General features: G+C 34.5%; 1 protein-coding gene across 5 annotated transcripts in view; it reads right to left on the bottom strand.

Moving 5' to 3' along the window:
* The window catches only part of LOC137249878 (serine-rich adhesin for platelets), a 60206-nt gene extending 41844 nt beyond the window's left edge, over positions 1-18362 (bottom strand). Inside the window, exons 1-3 of one of the 5 annotated variants that reach the window (XM_067781878.1) lie at positions 18182-18362; positions 17401-17659; positions 14546-16031 (exon numbers count right to left, since the gene is read on the bottom strand). In XM_067781878.1, the coding sequence (XP_067637979.1) occupies positions 14546-14850 (305 nt within the window). In that variant the 5' untranslated portion in view covers positions 14851-16031; positions 17401-17659; positions 18182-18362. Of the gene's footprint in view, positions 1-14545; positions 16032-17400; positions 17660-17968 lie in introns of all 5 variants that reach the window. The other 4 variants (XM_067781877.1, XM_067781875.1, XM_067781876.1 and 1 more) reach the window with 4 other exon arrangements.
* Between the last annotated feature and the right edge of the window lie 335 nt (positions 18363-18697).

The raw sequence follows: 18697 nt of genomic DNA, 5'->3' as shown, positions 1-18697 counted from the left end.
CCAAACTAAAAAATCTGCCAGTCGTATGGTCCAAGAATACGGCCAAAGCATATCAACACGGCAGCAATGGCAAATAATTCGGGAAATGTTTTGAACAAGAGAACAGGAGAATAAGAACAAAGCTTTGAAATATATTGATTCCTCACATTTTTCAGTTAAATGTTCCGAATATTCAAGAAAAATTCAATGTCGATTAAACAGTTTCTAGGTCCAGTATTAGCAAAATTAGCTTCATGAATAGGTAGAATAATATATACTAGAGTTCACCCCGTGGTCGAAAACCAACCACTACAGAGAGGTAATATACCTTTGCTTTTCTTTCCTCTCATCTGCCTTTCTTTCCTTTACTTTAATTTTCTTTTCTGTCCCTTTCATTCCTTTCTTTTCTTTTCTTTTCTTTTCTTTTCTTTTTGTCGTTGCTTTGCTTTCTTTCCTTTAACTTCTCCTTTTCTTTTCTCTCCTTTATATTATTTTGTTTTATTTTATTTGAACATATTTTTTTAACTAACCACATACTCAAACTTGAATAATCTCGTTTGTTTTTGTAAACACTGTCAATATTAGCAAGGAAAATTACACATTTACTCATATTTGATGACTCTCACTCTACACATTCAACAAAACAAGCACATCTCCCTCTTCGTAAATTTGAGTTCGTTTGCATCAGCCCTGCTGGTTTTCTCAGCACAACAACACCAAACACATGTTTTTTTTTAATTAAGTATTAAGTTATTTCGCTTATTCTCAATAGTATTCGTTTAAGTTTAGCTGATTTGTTTAGCTGTAAGGATCATTGTAGTAGTTTGGCGATTTAGAATTAGCTAAATCGTTTTCATCATAACAATCGCATTCACCTTAAGACTTATATTTGGAATTTTAGAGATATCTTCATTTACTTTTTTACCCGCAACTGTGACGTATTGAATTTTAAGGACTTGTACGGAAGGTTCTACAAATTTAGAACCCCTATAGGTTTTTAAGTAATGGCACAGTACGCTTTGGATAATTATTTTTGATTTGGTGTTTCATGAAATTTTGAAAACATATTCAATTAAATTTTATAAATTTAGATGAAACATCCCAAATACAAAAAGTTCACGATTCTGTGAGTTTCATTCTATGACACTGCCTGAAGAACAGTTCTGCGCTTCAAGGAAGGTAGCTTCGTGAAGGACTAGCCAAGAAATGGCCACAGAAAGTAATCAGCAGACGAACGGTTGGAGAATAATGTTCTATCCCTAATTAGGAAAAGCCGATCCATGTAAACGTGGGTTGTCGCCGAAATAGCAAAAACTACACAGAGAAATAGGAAAGCATTACCCTTGCATGTTAGCTCTGTGAGACCAAATTGGCAAACGAATTTTCTGTGTGATTATGGACGGCGAAACGTATTTGAAAATGGACCTGAGAAGGTTGCTGGGTAACCAGTTCTACAGCTTGCAGTAGAGGAGAGGACATTCCTAACTCGAAAAAACCGTGTTTTACGATGGAAACTATCAATGCAGAAATTTGCTTGCAAAAGTGTCTTCAAAAACGTATTCTGATATTTCTACGTCATCATAAGGGTTCAAATATATTTTGGCCGAATTTGGCTCCGGCACATTACGGTCGTGTCATCCAAAAGTGGTTCGACGATAACAATGCCCTCCATGTTATGAAGATTTTGAATCCACCCAACGTGCCAGAGTTGCGACCAATTGAACGATATTGGGCTCTGATGGAATCAGAACTATTGAAAATAGGAAACCAACAAAAACCGTTATAGAAGTAAAAAAAAAAGAATGTGGCCAATAAAAGTGTATATAACCGTTGTACGGAGAGCAAAGAATAAATTAATAAAATTTCTTTGCCTGTCATTGATATAAATATCTATTTCTAAAAATAAAACTAAAAACGAGGCAACTTTTAGCACTTTATGAGCGTTTTCTACTTTGCACAACTTTTTGTACCAGTCCTTAAGCCAAATGTCCTTGATTTGTTTTGTTCATTTTCCATATTTTGTGAATAAATGATGTATATTGGAAAGATTTTCCGTCATCCCATGTCAAATTTGGTTTCGAGGCAAACCGGTTTCGGCGTTTTGCCATCATCAGTGTCGAGAACGAAAATCGGCACTGATGATGGCACAACGCCGGAACCGGTTTGTCTCGCAATCAAATTTGACAAGGGATGACGGAAAATCGTTGCAATATACATCGTCGTCCTTGATTTCATTGCTGTAGCATGTGATTGACGCACGTTTGTTATGTTAAGCGCCAAATACACGACACGAACATTTCCGCGAACATTCCCGTTATGTCATGTTTCTGCGGCCTTTTCTGTCGTGTATGGTGGTGTTTGCCAGTTCGCGCAAATGTTCGCCAAAAATCAAAATATTTTAATTTTTGGCGAACATTTGCGCGAACTGTTTGTGCGTGTATGGCGAAATAGCTCATAATCGTAGTAATTTCTGAACGGAACAGATGTGCGCGGAAAAGTAAAATGAACAATAAAAAATTTCTGAGTGAATTTATTGAAATGTATAAATCTGAATGAATTCCAGTTCTTTAATAAGCTCACTTTGTCCAAGAACTGCTCGTTTTTTAAACCATTCTTTGCACCAAATTCTTTTTTTGCGATCTTCTCTCTTTTTTTTACGCTTAATTGCCACAGCGAGCAATATTGCTGCAGCACAATTGTTGTCCGTATTCATCGCTGTCTGAAAGAGAACTAATGTTCGGCCAAAAGTTTGTATGGTGTATGGCCAAAGCTGCGAACAAGATTGCGGAATGTTCGTGTCGTGTATTTGGCGCTTTAGTAATTTTGTTTGTTTATTTAATGCTTTGTTTATTCTTTTGTAACTTTATTCTTTAGCACAACTTTTTGCTTAGTTTCAATGTGATTAAAACATTTTTATACATATTTCTTTTTAATAAAGCTAGATGTTTTCCTTTTTTAATTCTCTACATTTTGTAATATCATTTTGTTCTATCTATTGTTCTAGCTTTGTTCCAACTGCGGTTACAATTTTACTTTGATTTTTTACTTTTTTTGTATATGTTATATGTTTAAATTTTGCTTTGCGCTTTTGTTTGCATTTCTGGTGCAATCTTTTTTTACGCATATTCGATTTTTCTCGGTCACTTAGTATTTTTCTAGACCAGATTTTTTTCTTTTAGTTACTTTAAAAAAAAAAGGGATGGAAAGTTTTTTATATTTGCACATTTGCCTGCTTCATTTGGCACTGTTTTTTTTTTTTTTTTTTTGAATAATACTGAGTGCACATATTTATATTTGTGTATGTGTAAGGCATGTTTGTGTTGTTGCAATTAATGTATCTGTTGGCTACTTTTTATGCGGTTTTACAGTTGTTGCTTTTTATTATTATCCTTCTGTTTTTGTTATTGTTTGCTTTGCTTTTTCCGTTGTTTTTCATGCGCTCATCTTGAGCTTGGCTTTTCCCTGTTAGCTTTCGCAACGTGCCGTTTGTTAGGTTTTGGGTTTTCCGTTTTCGTTACTTATGCCCTTTACACTTTTTTTGCATATCTAGTATGTATATTTTATGTTTTATGTGCAAATGTCTGAATGTTGTCGACGTTTTGCGGTTTACCTTTTGCTTTCATATACATATTTTAAGTTATTGTTGTTGCTTTATTATACTCAGTTGAGCAGAGCTAACAGAGTATATTAACTTTGATTGCATAACGGTTGGTTGTACAGGTATAAAGGAATCGAAATAGATATAGACTTCCATATATCAAAATCATCAGTATCGAAAAAAAATTTGATTGAGCCATGTCCGTCCGTCCGTCCGTCCGTCCGTCCGTCCGTCTGTCCGTTAACACGATAACTTGAGTAAATTTTGAGGTATCTTGATGAAATTTGGTATGTAGGTTCCTGAGCACTCATCTCAGATCGCTATTTAAAATGAACGATATCGGACAATAACCACGCCCACTTTTTGATATCGAAAATTTCGAAAAATCGAAAAAGTGTGATAATTCATTACGCGATGAAACTTGGTAGGTGAGTTGAGCTTATGACGCAGAATAGAAAACTAGTAAAATTTTGGACAATGGGCGTGGCACCGCCCACTGTTAAATGAAGGTAATTTAGAAGTTTTGCAAGCTGTAATTTGGCAGTCGTTGAAGATATCATGATGAAATTTGGCAGGAACGTTACTCTTATTACTTTATGTCTGCTTAATAAAAATTTGCAAAATCGGAGAACGACCACGCCCACTTTTTAAAATTTTTTTTTTTTTTAATTCAAATTTTAAAAGAAAAGTTAATATCTTTACAGCATATAAGTAAATTATGCCAACATTCAACTCCAGTAAGGATATGGTGCAACAAAATACAAAAATAAAAGAAAATTTCAAAATGGGCGTGGCTCCGCCCTTTTTCATTTAATTTGTCTAGGATGCTTTTAATGCCATAAGTCGAACAAAAATTAACCAATCCTTGTGAAATTTGGTAAAGGCTTAGCTCCTAGGACGATAACTGTTTTATGTGAAAAAGGGCGAAATCGGTTGAAGCCACGCCCAGTTTTTATACACAGTCGACCGTCTGTCCTTCCGCTCGGCCGTTAACACGATAACTTGAGCAAAAATCGATATATCTTTACTAAACTCAGTTCACGTACTTATCTGAACTCACTTTGTATTTGTGTAAAAAATGGTCGAAATCCGACTATGACCACGCCCACTTTTTCGATATCGAAAATTACGAAAAATGAAAAAAATGCCATAATTATATATCAACTACGAAAAAAGGGATGAAACATGGTAACTGTATTGGTCTATTGACGCAAAATATAACTTAAGAAAAAAACTTGGTAAAATGGGTGTGACACCTACCATATTAAGTAGAAGAAAATGAAAAAGTTTTGCAGGCCGAAATCAAAAGCCCTTGGAATCTTGGAAGGAATACTGTACGTGGTATTACATATATAAATAAATTAGCGGTACCCGACAGATGATGTTCTGGATCACTCTGGAAAATACTCATTAACACCTTTCATTTGATATCCATATCGTACAAACAAATTCTAGAGTCACCCCTGGTCCACCTTCATGTCGATATCTCGAAAAGGCATCCACCTATAGAACTAAGGCCCACGCCTTTTTAAAATACTCATTAACACCTTTCATTTGATACCCATATCGTACAAAAAAATTCTAGAGTCACCCCTGGCCCACCTTTATGGCGATATCTCGAAAAGGCATCCACCTATAGAACTAAGGTCCACTCCCTTTTAAAATACTCATTAACACCTTTCATTTGATACCCATATCGTACAAACAAATTCTAGAGTCACCCCTGGTCTAGCTTTATGGAGATATCTCGAAAAGGCGTCCACCTATAGAGCTAAGACCCACGCCCTTTTAAAATACTCATTAACACCTTTCATTTGATACCCATATCGTATAAACAAATTCTAGAGTCACCCCTGGTCCACCTTTATGTCGATATCTCGAAAACGCGTCCACCTATAGAACTAAGGCCCACGCTCTTTTAAAATACTTATTAACACCTTTCATTTGATACCCATATCGTGCAAACAAATTCTAGAGTCACCCCTGGTCCACCTTTATGGCGATATCTCGAAAAGGCGTCCACCTATAGAACTAAGGCCCACACCCTTTTAAAATACTCATTAACACCTTTCATTTGATACCCATATCGTACACAAAAATTCTAGAGTCACCCCTGGCCCACCTTTATGGCGATATCTCGAAAGGGCATCCACCTATAGAACTAGGGCCCACTCCCTTTTAAAATACTCATTAACACCTTTCATTTGATACCCATATCGTACAAACAAATTCTAGAGTCACCCCTGGTCTACCTTTATGGAGATATCTCGAAAAGGCGTCCACCTATAGAGCTAAGACCCACGCCCTTTTAAAATACTCATTAACACCTTTCATTTGATACCCATATCGTACAAACAAATTCTAGAGTAACCCCTGGTCCACCTTTATGGCGATATCTCGAAAAGGCGACCACCTATAGAACTAAGGCCCACGCCCTTTTAAAATACTCATTAACACCTTTCATTTGATACCCATATCGTACAAACAAATTCTAGAGTCACCCCTGGTCCACCTTTATGGCGATATCTCGAAAAGGCGTACATCTATAGAACTTAGGCCCACGCTCTTTTAAAATACTCATTAACACCTTTCATTTGATACCCATATAGTACAAACAAATTCTAGAGTCACCCCTGGTCCACGTTTATGGCGACATCTCGAAAAGGCGTACATCTATAGAACTTAGGCCCACGCTCTTTTAAAATACTCATTAATACCTTTTATTTGATACCCATATCCTACAAAATAAATTCTAGAGTCACCCCTGGTCCACCTTTATGGCGATATCTCGAAAAGACGTCCACCTATAGAACTTAGGCCCACTCCCTTTTAAAATTATCATTAACACATTTCATTTGATACTCATATCGTACAAACAAATTCTCGAGTCAGGCCTGGTCCACCTTTATGGCGATATCCCTAAATGGCGTCCATCTATAGATCTATGGCCCACTTCCTCTTAAAATACTCTTTAGTACCTTCCATTTGATACACATGTCACACAAACACATTCCAGGGTTACCCTAGGTTCCTTTTACAACATGGTGATTTCCCTTACTTTGTCTCCACAGCTCTCAACTGAGTATGTAATGTTCGGTTACACCCGAACTTAGCCTTCCTTACTTGTTTTTCACTTAATTCGTACTTCTGATTTTGATTTTGTTATTGGTGTACCTTGACGTGTTTGTTCGTTAATATAAAACGTACGTTGGTGTTTTTATATTCTAAAGACATCTTACTGTATTATTGTTATTGTTGTTAGTTGTTTTTGATTTCCATAAACTTGACTATTGTTGGCGATTGTTGTAATCATTACGTTATTAATTTGCTCTTTATTGCTATTGGTAATTTTTTTTGTTTTCGTTTTATGTACATACATATATACTTAAACGAAAGTGTATGTTTTTGTCACGCTTTTTGCTTCGGCGATGGATTTAAGAAGTGTATAAAGTAAAAATGTGTGTGAGTGTAACATAGTGAGCATGTTTGTGATAATTGTTGCGTATACGATAATAATAATGAAATTTTAAAGGAATTATTTAAATTGCCATCATCTAGTGTAGGAAAAAACATACGCATAATTTTTTTAATTTCAAGCCGCATAAAAATGTGGGTAAGAATTCAATACAGGAAGTAAACCAGTTTGTCGAAGTTGGTGGCTTAAATATATATATATATATAGCTGTTTGTAATGCAGTACATGTTTTTAATTTGCGCATACCTTCGGCGGCCGCGGTGGTATGTTGTTATTGTTGCATTAACGATAAAGACACTCCCCGAAGGGGGTCTTATCGATGTTGATGGTCCTCTGCCGTAATAGATCCGGTACGTTCCGGTAACAAAGCACCATTGAGGTACTTGCCTGACCATCTCGGCAACGATTTATATGAGCACATTAAACCTTCTAGGCTATACCGCCCTCCCCATCCCCAAGCTCTGTTAATGAAACAGGATTCTCCAAGGGTAGGTGCGGTTGACAATTGTGTTGGAGAAACTATACCTATATTGCGCTGGCAATCCCTTCAGAGGATTGCGCTACACAACCCCTTGAATCAATTTGGTATTTTAGTCGCCTCTTACGACAGTCATATCTACCGCGGGTATATTCTAAGCCCCCTAACCCGCTGGGGGCGGGTGGTATGGTCGTCGCGTGTTCCGCATACCACACCGAAGGTCCTGGGTTCAATTCACGGGCAAAGCAACATCAAAAACTGTCATGGAATGCTTCTCAATGAAAAATCATCTGCCTTGCAAGTGCCGTTGGAGTCGGAATGAAACATGTAGGAGCACAACTCAAATTGGAAAAGAAGTTTAGCCCAAATCTTCTCGTAGCTATGTAAATAGCTTTTTTTAATATCTCATATCGTATATTATATAAGTTATAAGATATATGATATAAAATATAAGATATAAGATAAACGATAAAAAATATAAGCTAAAAGATATGGTTGTATAAGACATACATATGTATGCAGACAGAATAAAAAACGAAAATATATTTACTATTATTCAGCAAAAATAGTTCTTAAAAAAAGTTACTAAAATTTATATTTTAAATTCTTCCGTAATAAATGTATAACCGCTTTAAATTGTGAGGACCTAGAAAGTGCAACGTGTTAATATCAAATCATTCCTGAGGTTAGGTTGAACTGGCCGGTCCATGAGGACCTCACATAGACTGAATGAGTCCGTAGTGTTAATCATTCCTGAGATAGTCAAGCAATTTTCTTAAGACAAAGGATAATCAACAGCAATAATACTCCCTTAAACCGCCGGCAAGAGTGTTTATCAGTACAAAGACAACAGCAACTGCACCTTTAACCACAATCTAAATTTTCGTTCTGTGAATCCAAATTTCTTATCAATTCTTATAATGATAGTGCTTCATTGCATTTACTTGGCCTCGTTATTTGCTCGCTTAGCACAGTTATCAATGCAATGGTGCTCATTTACATAAATATTTCGCATTGAGACTCAATTAAATAACATTTATAAATATTCGAAAAAAAAAACACCAAAAAAAAAAACTGAAAAAATCTGGCATATAGATATGTTTGTGAACATATACATATGTATGTAAATACGTAAGCAAGTAAAAATATTTAATTTTCCGCGTAGCGGAATGGAGGAATTCCCACTAAAATTACAAATTGTTCTAAAAATGTATTCAAGAGCAAATAAATGCAAATTCGTATGATGTATATAAATGTTCGATTATGTTTGTATGTAAGAAATAGTGCCGACGTAAATGTTCACTTGGAGCACATATTCGCAAATGCGTATTCTTGGAATACGACAAACAATTGTTGTGGATAAATATTTATTAGTCGTAATAACAAAAAATAAAATATGAAAATTTAAAATAAGCAAAATATAAGATATAAAGTATAAGATAAAAGCTTTAAAATACAGGATATAAGATATTAGATATAAGCTATAAAATATAAGACATAAGTTATAAAAAACAAGAAATAATATAAAGGATATAAGTTATAAGGTATAAGATTTAATATATAAAATATAAGATAAAATATTTAATAATTTGGGAAAAATTTAAACAACGTGACATCAGGACGGACAAGGCGACAGCTGTTTCGATTATACCTTGTAAATCTCTTCAAAGCCTTTTTCTCCCGGGAGTGGGAGTCGAACTCGCACCCCTACGATAGTTGAAATGGTTGTAAACGCATTCAGCTACGTCATGCCTGTTGTGAAGTCTTTCCCAATTGCCTTCTTTATGCAATGTTTTCATACATTAAAAAAAAAAAAAAAAAGCAATATGGGCAATCCCCGATTATTAAAAAATCATACAAATAAGATAAAATATATAAGGCGTTAGATACAAGATTAAAGATATAAGAATCGAGATATACATATGTAACATATAAGATACAAGATATATGTATGTACATATGTGATGATATTATTTTGTATGTAAGTCAACGCACAGCCAGACTACCTAGCCAAGCAGAGTGCTGTAGCAGTATTCTGTAGACCAGAACCCTTCTATGGACTCACAAGCACTAGGGAGCCCATAAGTAACTGCTAAAGAAAGCACTTCAGACAACACTGGAGTGAATGCCCAGGGCAAAGGCAGTTCAGATTGTTTATACTCCCAGCAAAGAGAGTATCAGCCGAACTCCTTAATCTTAGCAGAGACGACCTACGAACTCTCACCGGCTACTATATGGAACACTGTAGTCTACGCTATCACCTTAAGTAAGTACAATATATTCGATACATAAATCTATCGCTATTGTGAGCTGGAACACGAAACGCCGGGTTCATGTTCTATTCGAATGCGTCGCTCTGACAAGGCATAGTCTCCCCCATCCAGGTGGCGTTGCTCTTATGAAGAGTTAAGGGGACGTCCAAAGGAGTAAAACTAAAGAAAAAAAGCCTGAAAAGGTACTTTAATACAATACAAGCTCTCACATGCAGTTATAGGCTGAAAGGTCAAGCACAATAGCTCTAAATAAAGGTCGCGGTGCATCGAGGCCTAATAATAATAATAATAATAATACTAAAGTCAACTAACTTGGGCTCTTATTTAATTTTATTATTATTATTAAATCGAAGGTTATGAGTAAGATAAGAAGAGGGGTGAGGAAATTTGCGAAACAGAGTAGAAAGAGAGGGCGGGGAAAACAATGGAAGGGGTGGTAATAGTCAATAAAATATATAGGCAAACTAATATTTTAATAATACACAATAACCTGGCAGATATACATAAGTACAAACATCGCGGAGATTTAGATCGAAGTTCTCTCTCAATTAGTGGCGTGATAAGATGTATTTTTGCTTAAAATAGTTTCACGGCAGAAATACACCCGAAGTGTATGTCAAACCACTGCACAGGGGCCGGCGTATTTAGGGAAGCCTTTTCAAAATATTTGTTTCGAACCTTTCACAAATGATCATTTTTGTTGCTATGTGCATTTAATCAATGTATATTTAAGTATCGCCAATACGAGCTTGTAAATCATCGAATATATAATCAAATAATTAAACATGTTTAAAATTTAAATTTTTTCTCATTTTTTTCAAATACACATGCATTTATCGCACCCTTACGATAATGATCTGCCCTACAAACGTATAATAAACTCAAAATCACTAACACCCCATTTTACAAGAATCTTGAAATTTAATTTTATTGCAATTTTTACTATGGAAAACAATTAACTCCGTAAGAGCAAATGTTTCGCTTTAATGTAAGTATGCATGTATGTATGTGTGTGTGAGTGATTGTGCTTGGTCAAAGGCACGCACAACGATAGGCCAACAAGCAGCCGTATGAATATGCATTTTTCAATAAACTAGCTCATCTCAATTGAACACCCCAAGCGCCATTGTGCCACCTTATTCCAACATTACTATAACGATGAACAACCACTCTGATGATTTATTCATCGTTGTATAGATATGTATTAATGTAAAAATGTGTGCGCACACAGAGAGCAATTGCACATAAAGTAATAACAACAACAACCAACAAAAAGTATCGTACACAGTCTGCCACAACTAACAGATACTTTTGCGTACATAAACTCGAACAAATATATAAAAACTTAAATACGATTTTTAAATGCGGATATTTGCCACACTGACTGACTGACTAATAGACAGTGTGACTGACTGACTGGCTGCATGACTGTGCAGAACCACGTCCATCTTTCCCATATGTCTGTACGTTCGCATAAGGTAGTTCGAACCGTCTGACTGTTGGGTTTGCCTGTTTGTTCTAGTGGTCGTAAACTCGTACTGGCTCTGTTATACTGAATGCCTCTTTGCTCGTTTTGCCCATTTGTGTGTTGAATTGTAGTGTGTTATTTTTGTTATTGTACTTTTTGTTTTTGTTCCATGTTTTTGTTGTTTTTGTCGTTTACGCCGTGCGACAATTAACAACTCGCGCGCACAAGTCAACTAAATAATAATAATAAAATGAAATCATTTAAAAAAAATAGCAACGGTTACCGATACGTACGCCAGTGTACATATGTATGTATTTGTATACACATAAATATTTACATAAGGAAAAATGTGAATCTGTTCAGCGGGAGCTTGAAACGAGTGAATCGTTTCGTTCTGCGAAAATTAATTGTATTGTCGAAGAACAAAAAAGTTTTTCACGTTCTCAATTCGCTGATTCTTTAAATTATCTTCATTTTTAGCATTATTTGTACACCCAGTATTGTTGTTGCTTTGCCTACGATTTTCGTAATTTTTTCGTGTTGTTTTATGTATTATTCGTAGTTATTTGCCTTTAACGTTGTTCAGCTTTTTTTTATAACTTTTTTATAACGTTTGTTTCCGTTGTATTTATGTTTGTGTCAACATATCTACCTATGCATCTATTTTTTGATGTGCGTGAAAGTTTGCCTCCTCAGCGAATAGCGATTACTGTTTTCTTTTGTAGTAATTTTTATTTTTATTTTTTTGTGTGTGTGATTCCATCTTGATTTGTTAGCTGTGCCTTAGTTATGCACTCTTTTATAATTTTTGCTTTTTGAAAACATTTAAGCTGTTCAGTTATGTGCCAATTATGTGTAAATGTGTGTATGTATGTGTTTCCATTAGTTATAATTGTTTCTAACTGACTTGGGAGCAACCCTTTCTCAATTTTAAAACAATATTAATGTCTATGGCTTTTTATCATAATGATACATAAAATGTTGGTATTTTCACCATCTTCATTTATTCACTTATCTATAAGCTATCCAAATTTTCATTTACTCCATTGCTAACAGGACCTTCGCGACTCAGTTAAGTCCAAGGAAAAAGTGTAAACAACAGTCAGCTGTTTGGCTAGTTTTTGTATATTCACGATAGATTTTACCGATTCGTTCTACATAATATTCACATTTTTCCATTTAACAGGGAATTGATCACCCTGTGGTGAAAACGGAAATGACAAATGAAGCTATCTGATAGATTGATACTCATTTCGGATTTCATTAATAGTTCCTTGAATTAATTTTCTGACACCTGGTTTTTTATATAAGGGCTTCAAAGACAATCCAAGGTACTCAGAGTACTTCCTCAAACAAAGAAGTAAGTGAGATGACTTCAGAGGTACCATTTTGATACCATTTATGCCCAGACTTGTTTTATGCCTTGAACAAATGAAATTAATGAAATAATATCGATGTACATAGATGGTAACTTTGTATCCATTATGTAGTTTGGGTGCCAAATTTGTAAGAACGGACTCCGCAGTTCCTTTGCCAGCATTCGTACATCGATGTGGGAAGATTTGCTCAACGCCACAGCGTCTCAAAATATCGCACACAAAATTACAAAGAAACATTGTAGGCTACATTTACTTCTTTTGCAATTTGGATTTGTAAAAAAATATAAATAAATTTAAAATTAGTAGGTTCACAAACTTATCTATTATTTCGCGATATCGCAAATCTTACAGAACTCTAAACACCCAAACGATTCAGAGAAAAAACAAAATTATCTAAAAAAAGTGTATCCATTGTAGTATTTCAGCCCTAAAGCATTTGCCCAAAATAAACAACCATGCTTTTAAGTATTCATAGATATAAAACGTTTTAAAAATTAGGGGCTGGGTGTGTATGGGTTAAATAAACACTAACAAACACAACTTTAAGGGCCATTTTCGCAAGTAAACTTTAAGGTTTATACGTCCAATAAAACCAATTTTATGAAAAAATTTGTATTTATAAGACAGATAAACTTTAGGGAACACATGGGAAAGCGGCAATGAGTGCATCGTATCGAAAAATGCTTTACAAATAGAGAAATGTGAGTTGGAAATAAAAAATTACGTTAAAAAATTTCTATTGAAGAAAATGCTCAACTCAGCTGACAAAAAAAAAATTTGCAATAATCAGGATCATTTTTTAGGGGCTTAACATTAACACTTTATTATACTGTTATTCAAAGAGCTGTAAAACTGCAGACTCGAAAAAATTCTAAAAATTCTTAGTGAAAATTTGAACATTTTACTGAAGATTTGTGTTTCGAATTTTCGAGAATTTCGCGTAAGATCTTGAACTATAATTTATATTGATCCATTACATTTTTGTACATGTTTTCATTAAAAAAAAATTTAAAATTATTTGTCTTAAGCAAAACTAGGTGAAAACCGAAAAAAACCCTCGATCCAATTCTTTTTTCTTTGAATGCGTGATTATTATTGAGGTGTTCTCATCCCGTTGAAGTTTTTCCCTATTCTGAAAAATTCGTCATGCATATTTTAGAGGGTTGTCGGCCGCCGTGGTGTGATGATAGCGTGCTCTGCTTACCACACCGAAGATCCTCGGTTCACGCCCCGGTCAAAGCAACATCAAAAATTTATAAACGAATTTTTTCAATTAGAAGAAAATGTTTCTAAGCGGGATCGCCCCTCGGCAGTATTTGGCAAGCACTCCGAGTGTATTTCTGCCATAAAAAGATCTCAGTGAAAACTCATCTCTTCGGAGGCTATCGCACCATACATTTATTTATTTATTTATAACTTAATTATTTATAACTGCCATTGAATTTTACTACGATCGGCGTAGATTTTACTATACATTTCGAAATAAAATTACTATATAAGCCGCTACCAAAGCTTTTTAGACCAAAAGATTAACGCAACTTTGTATTCCCCCAAAGAATATTGAAATAATTTTGAAGAAAAATAACGGACGAAAACTTAAGTAAGTAATACAAATTTATTACTCTTGTAATACAAGTAAATACTAGCAAATAGAGCAGCCGAAAAAGTGAGGTTATGTTGTTGGTATCACCTTTTTTATTGCATTATGCTTGAATATAATCAATACTTGAGAAAAGTAGTAACTACGTTTTCTAAACATTTTCGAGTTTATAAATGAGCCTTCAATTGTTGTTGCGAGTTCTTTATCAAAACAAAAACGATTTACACGCAATAAAACCTCATTCAGTTTACACCTACATCTTCAAAACGCACTTATTCAATATTTATTCACTTACCTTGGCAAATTCGCTAAATAGCGTGACTGTTTTTCCCGTCGCAATTCATCGGTCAAACGGCAATACGTATTATTGATGCAAACACTGCGACGTAGATTTGTTTCCGAATCCTTGATACGCTCCAACTTATGTGCACACAATTGCAATATACGTTTACGTTCTTCACGTTGGCGTAACTTTGGTGATATCATTGGTACACGCGAACGATGATGATGATAGCCGATGGGTGGCGAGGAACGTGGCGGCCCAAACATATCCGAATCATCGTCACAACCATTAACTGTTGTTGTTGTAGGCAAGGTCATTTTGTTTTTAGTAGTTAGTTGTTGTTGTTGTGTGCGTCGCTTTAATAACGTGTATGCGTGCGTGTTTTTTTTTATACAAGTGTTGTTGCGTTGCTTCACTTTTGTTTATTTCTGTTTTTCTTTTTGTTTTGTTGTTATTGCGCTCCACACTCTACTCTTCTTTTAACTGCTTTGGATATTTAATTGAATTTCTCGTATACGATTGCAACTTGAATGTCGTCGTTAGTGTGTTCAATGCGTTTACTTATATGTTGTTGTAATTGGAGCACACCTCTGTTGTTGTTGCGCAAGGTGAGTTAGTACAGTAATGCAGTTTGTGTGGTAACTCACTGCTTAAGTAGATTTTAACTTCTTTAAACTCTTCTTTTAATTTTTAAATGAAGCTATTTCAAGTAACTTTTTTCGGTGCTTTGCTTTGTGTGCTTGCGGGCGTGTGTGTGTGAGTTGTAAAAAGTGAAGAATTTGCAAGTTATGTGTGGTAATTTCTTTTGTTGGCTTTTTGAACTCTTAACGGTGTTCGTTCTTAGGTTGGATTTTTTTTATTTTTCTTGTTATCTACTGGCAAATTATTTTCAAGTTGCCTCTGTTACGCGTATTGGCTTGTTGTTTTTATTGTTGCGTACCAATTCTTGTTTTTTTTTTTTTTTTTTGTTTTATAAAAACTAAAAGTAAATTGCCTTTTTACTTAAGACCGTCTCAGTGCGTTGTTGTTGTTTTTTGTTCACGTTGCCAAAGAGCGCGCGTAAAAACCTGTTTCACCACCGTGCGAGCGCGTTGTCTGCCTGTGCGTGTAAATGCTAGAGTACGGGCGCGTGTGTATGCGTGGTGTGCGTACGTACGTGTGTTGTCTGTTAGCTGCTTTTTTTTTTTGCTGTTTTCAAATTGCCACTGCAGTTGCAATATGTTGTTAGTTGGTTAGCGCTGTTGTTGCTTCTTCTATGTCGTTTTTGTTGACGACGTCGGTTTTGTTGCAAGGCAAACCACAATTTATTTCCACTTAATGATTATTTTTGCCTTGCTGTTGTTTTTTGTGCCTTCGATGACTTTTATTGCTGTTAGCTACTTTTTATCTCGATTGCTTGTATTTTGTTTTGATTTTTCACGAGCTTGCTATTTGTTCTTTGCTTCTAATATTTTGCAATTTTTTTACTTTTTTTTTTGTATGTTTAAATTTGTTGACACTGAAATTTTGTATGAGAAAAGCTTTAGAAGTATTTTCATAAATATGTACTGTATGTAGGAATATAAAGTTGTTTTCTAACTAACACTTCATTTAGATTTTGTCAATAATTTTGCACATAAAAATGTTTTCTTGATTTAAATGAATTTTTTCGGAAACATTATTGCAAAACTTTTGTTTAAATCTTTCTCTTCTTTTTTGACTTAATTTCTGCCTTATCTTATCACTATTTTCTTGGTTTTTTTTTTTTTTTTTAATTTATAATGAATTTTTTATTGAATTCCACATTCAATTATGTAATTTAAGTTACGCGTTGGTAGTTAAATTTTTGTTTTGTAACAATTGAAATCATATAAACTTTGGACTTAAATCAATTGACTTTAATTATAGTGTACTATAGCGTTTTAGTTTGTCTTCTTTTTTAATAGAACAGTCACTTAGATTTTTTCGACTAATTGTTGTTGTTTTTTTGTAACTATAAACAATTTTCTTTTTAACATTCAAACTTGGTTCATAAATATTATAAAATTAAACATATAAAATACAAAGTGGAAAAACAATTTAATAACACCATAGTTATTATATTTAAATACACTTGTGCAGCAATATTTCAATCACTTTCAGCTTTGGTTTATTTTGTATGAATTCAAACAATTTTTTTTAGTTTAAAATAGAGCGTACGATTTCTCGAACATGTTCGAGAAGAGACTTCTCGCAAGTCTCGCCTTCGCGCGAGATTCTCGAATCTCGAATTACTCGTAAGGCTCGTGAGATTCTCGAATTACCCGTAAGGATCGCGAGCTTCTCGACATTCAACTTAATCGATTCACTGCTGTTTTATATAGAGCTTACGATTTCTTCCGGAGCACAAGCCAAAATGTCCGCAAAACCGCAAGTAAAAAACCCCGAAATGTATAGAATATTGCCAATGCAGCAACTGAAATGAAAGTCCAGAAGATCGCGAGTATTACTAGTAATTCGAGTAATTAGTAATCTCGCGAGCCTTACGAGAAATTCGAGAATCTCGCGAGCCTTACGAGTAATTTGAGAACCTCGCGAGAAGCCGTGTTCTTGATGTCTCGTTGAAAAATAAAATATTGCGAACAAAATTATTTATTATACAAATATGTTCTGAGTTAAATGTCATTGAAGCAAATAATCGACAAAAAAGTCACACGTAAAAAGAAAACAAATGTATAAATACTGTCCATACAGCGATTAAGTAAGAATGTCGAGAGGACTTAGAGACACGAGAATCTCGCCAGAAGTAGAGTTCTCGATTTCTCGGGTCTCGAAAATCTCGCCTGTGTTCGAGAAGAAATCGTAAGCTCTAGTTTAAAATCTTTTTAGTAATATTTATTGAGATTTACACATATAAAATTTTCGTCTGAACTTATGTATTTTTTAATTGTTTTAGAGCGTTGAAAATTCAAAATAATCCACGGCCTTTTGAACTTTCACACCATTTTTATTTTCTGTTCTTTTTTGCAAAATGTTTAGTTTTACATATATAGAATTTATTTAACCTTTTTTTTTTTTAAATAATATCGCTGCTATATTTGCAAGTCTTAATTAACAGTTTTTTTTTTAATTATGTTTGCACAAACAATTGCAAACGGCTTTTCAAACCTATGTACATAGACATGTAGGTATAAGCAAAAAAATAGATATTTGAGCAAAATTTTCTTTTTAATTGCTTTATTAGAACATTCTTAAAAATTCAAGTTTTTAGAAACATTTTTTATTTCAATTTATTTAATTTAATTTTTACAAAAAAAAACATTATTTTCGCGAGTTTTTTTCAACAAAAAATTATTCAACAAATTTTTCGCATATTTGCACAATTTTGCACATTCATACGCTTGTTTCATGTATTTGTTGTTGCTTTTTTGATTATCAACACAAAATCAATTAATTTTGATTATGTTATTTAGTTACAGTTCAGCTGTTGCCATTACAATTCAGCACATATATACATACATACATTCACTCATGCAAACACATTCAGATGCACCCTTCAAAATAACATTTTAAATTTGGTGCTTGTGCTCTGTTCTCGTGAGTTTTATATTCCAATTCATTGGCATTTGTTTGGGTGCGTGTGGCCCTTCATGTAAGTGAGAGTGTCTCTTTTTAATATTTTGCTAGCACCTTTTTTGTTGTAAGTAGCAGCCAGTTTAGTTGCCGTTTAATGTTTGTATTGAAAACACAAATGTTCCGCGTTTATTAAGAAGCACGTCCACACGGTTCTCACGTTCACAGTGAACTGAACTGCAGTCAAACAACCAAAAGGCTGTTTGGTTCGGCTGATTGTGGCAAACCGACTGACTGATTTCAATTGACATAAGGAAATAGCAGACAGCAGAAGGCTATAAACAATGTATTAAAACGAGTATACAGCGTAATAGCAGTGTCATAACAGCGCATTAACAGAGAACAGCCGAAATTGTTTCTAAAAGTGAGTGACACAGTCGTGCGCTGTTCGTACGAAGGCCAAACGGCACAAGTATGAATATGAAAATATAAGTATTGAAATGCACTGTATGTATGAATGTAGCTCTATCAATACATAACTATGTATGTCAATGTATGTAACAAATGCTAGTCAAGGAAGATAAGCTGTCGGCTGTCGGTCTCCGTAAAATATGTGCGAGAACGTACTCTCAT

This window comes from Eurosta solidaginis, chromosome 4, assembly GCF_040869045.1.
Source record: "Eurosta solidaginis isolate ZX-2024a chromosome 4, ASM4086904v1, whole genome shotgun sequence".
Taxonomy (NCBI): Eukaryota; Metazoa; Arthropoda; class Insecta; order Diptera; family Tephritidae; genus Eurosta; species Eurosta solidaginis.
This window is presented reverse-complemented; position numbering and strand designations above follow the sequence as displayed.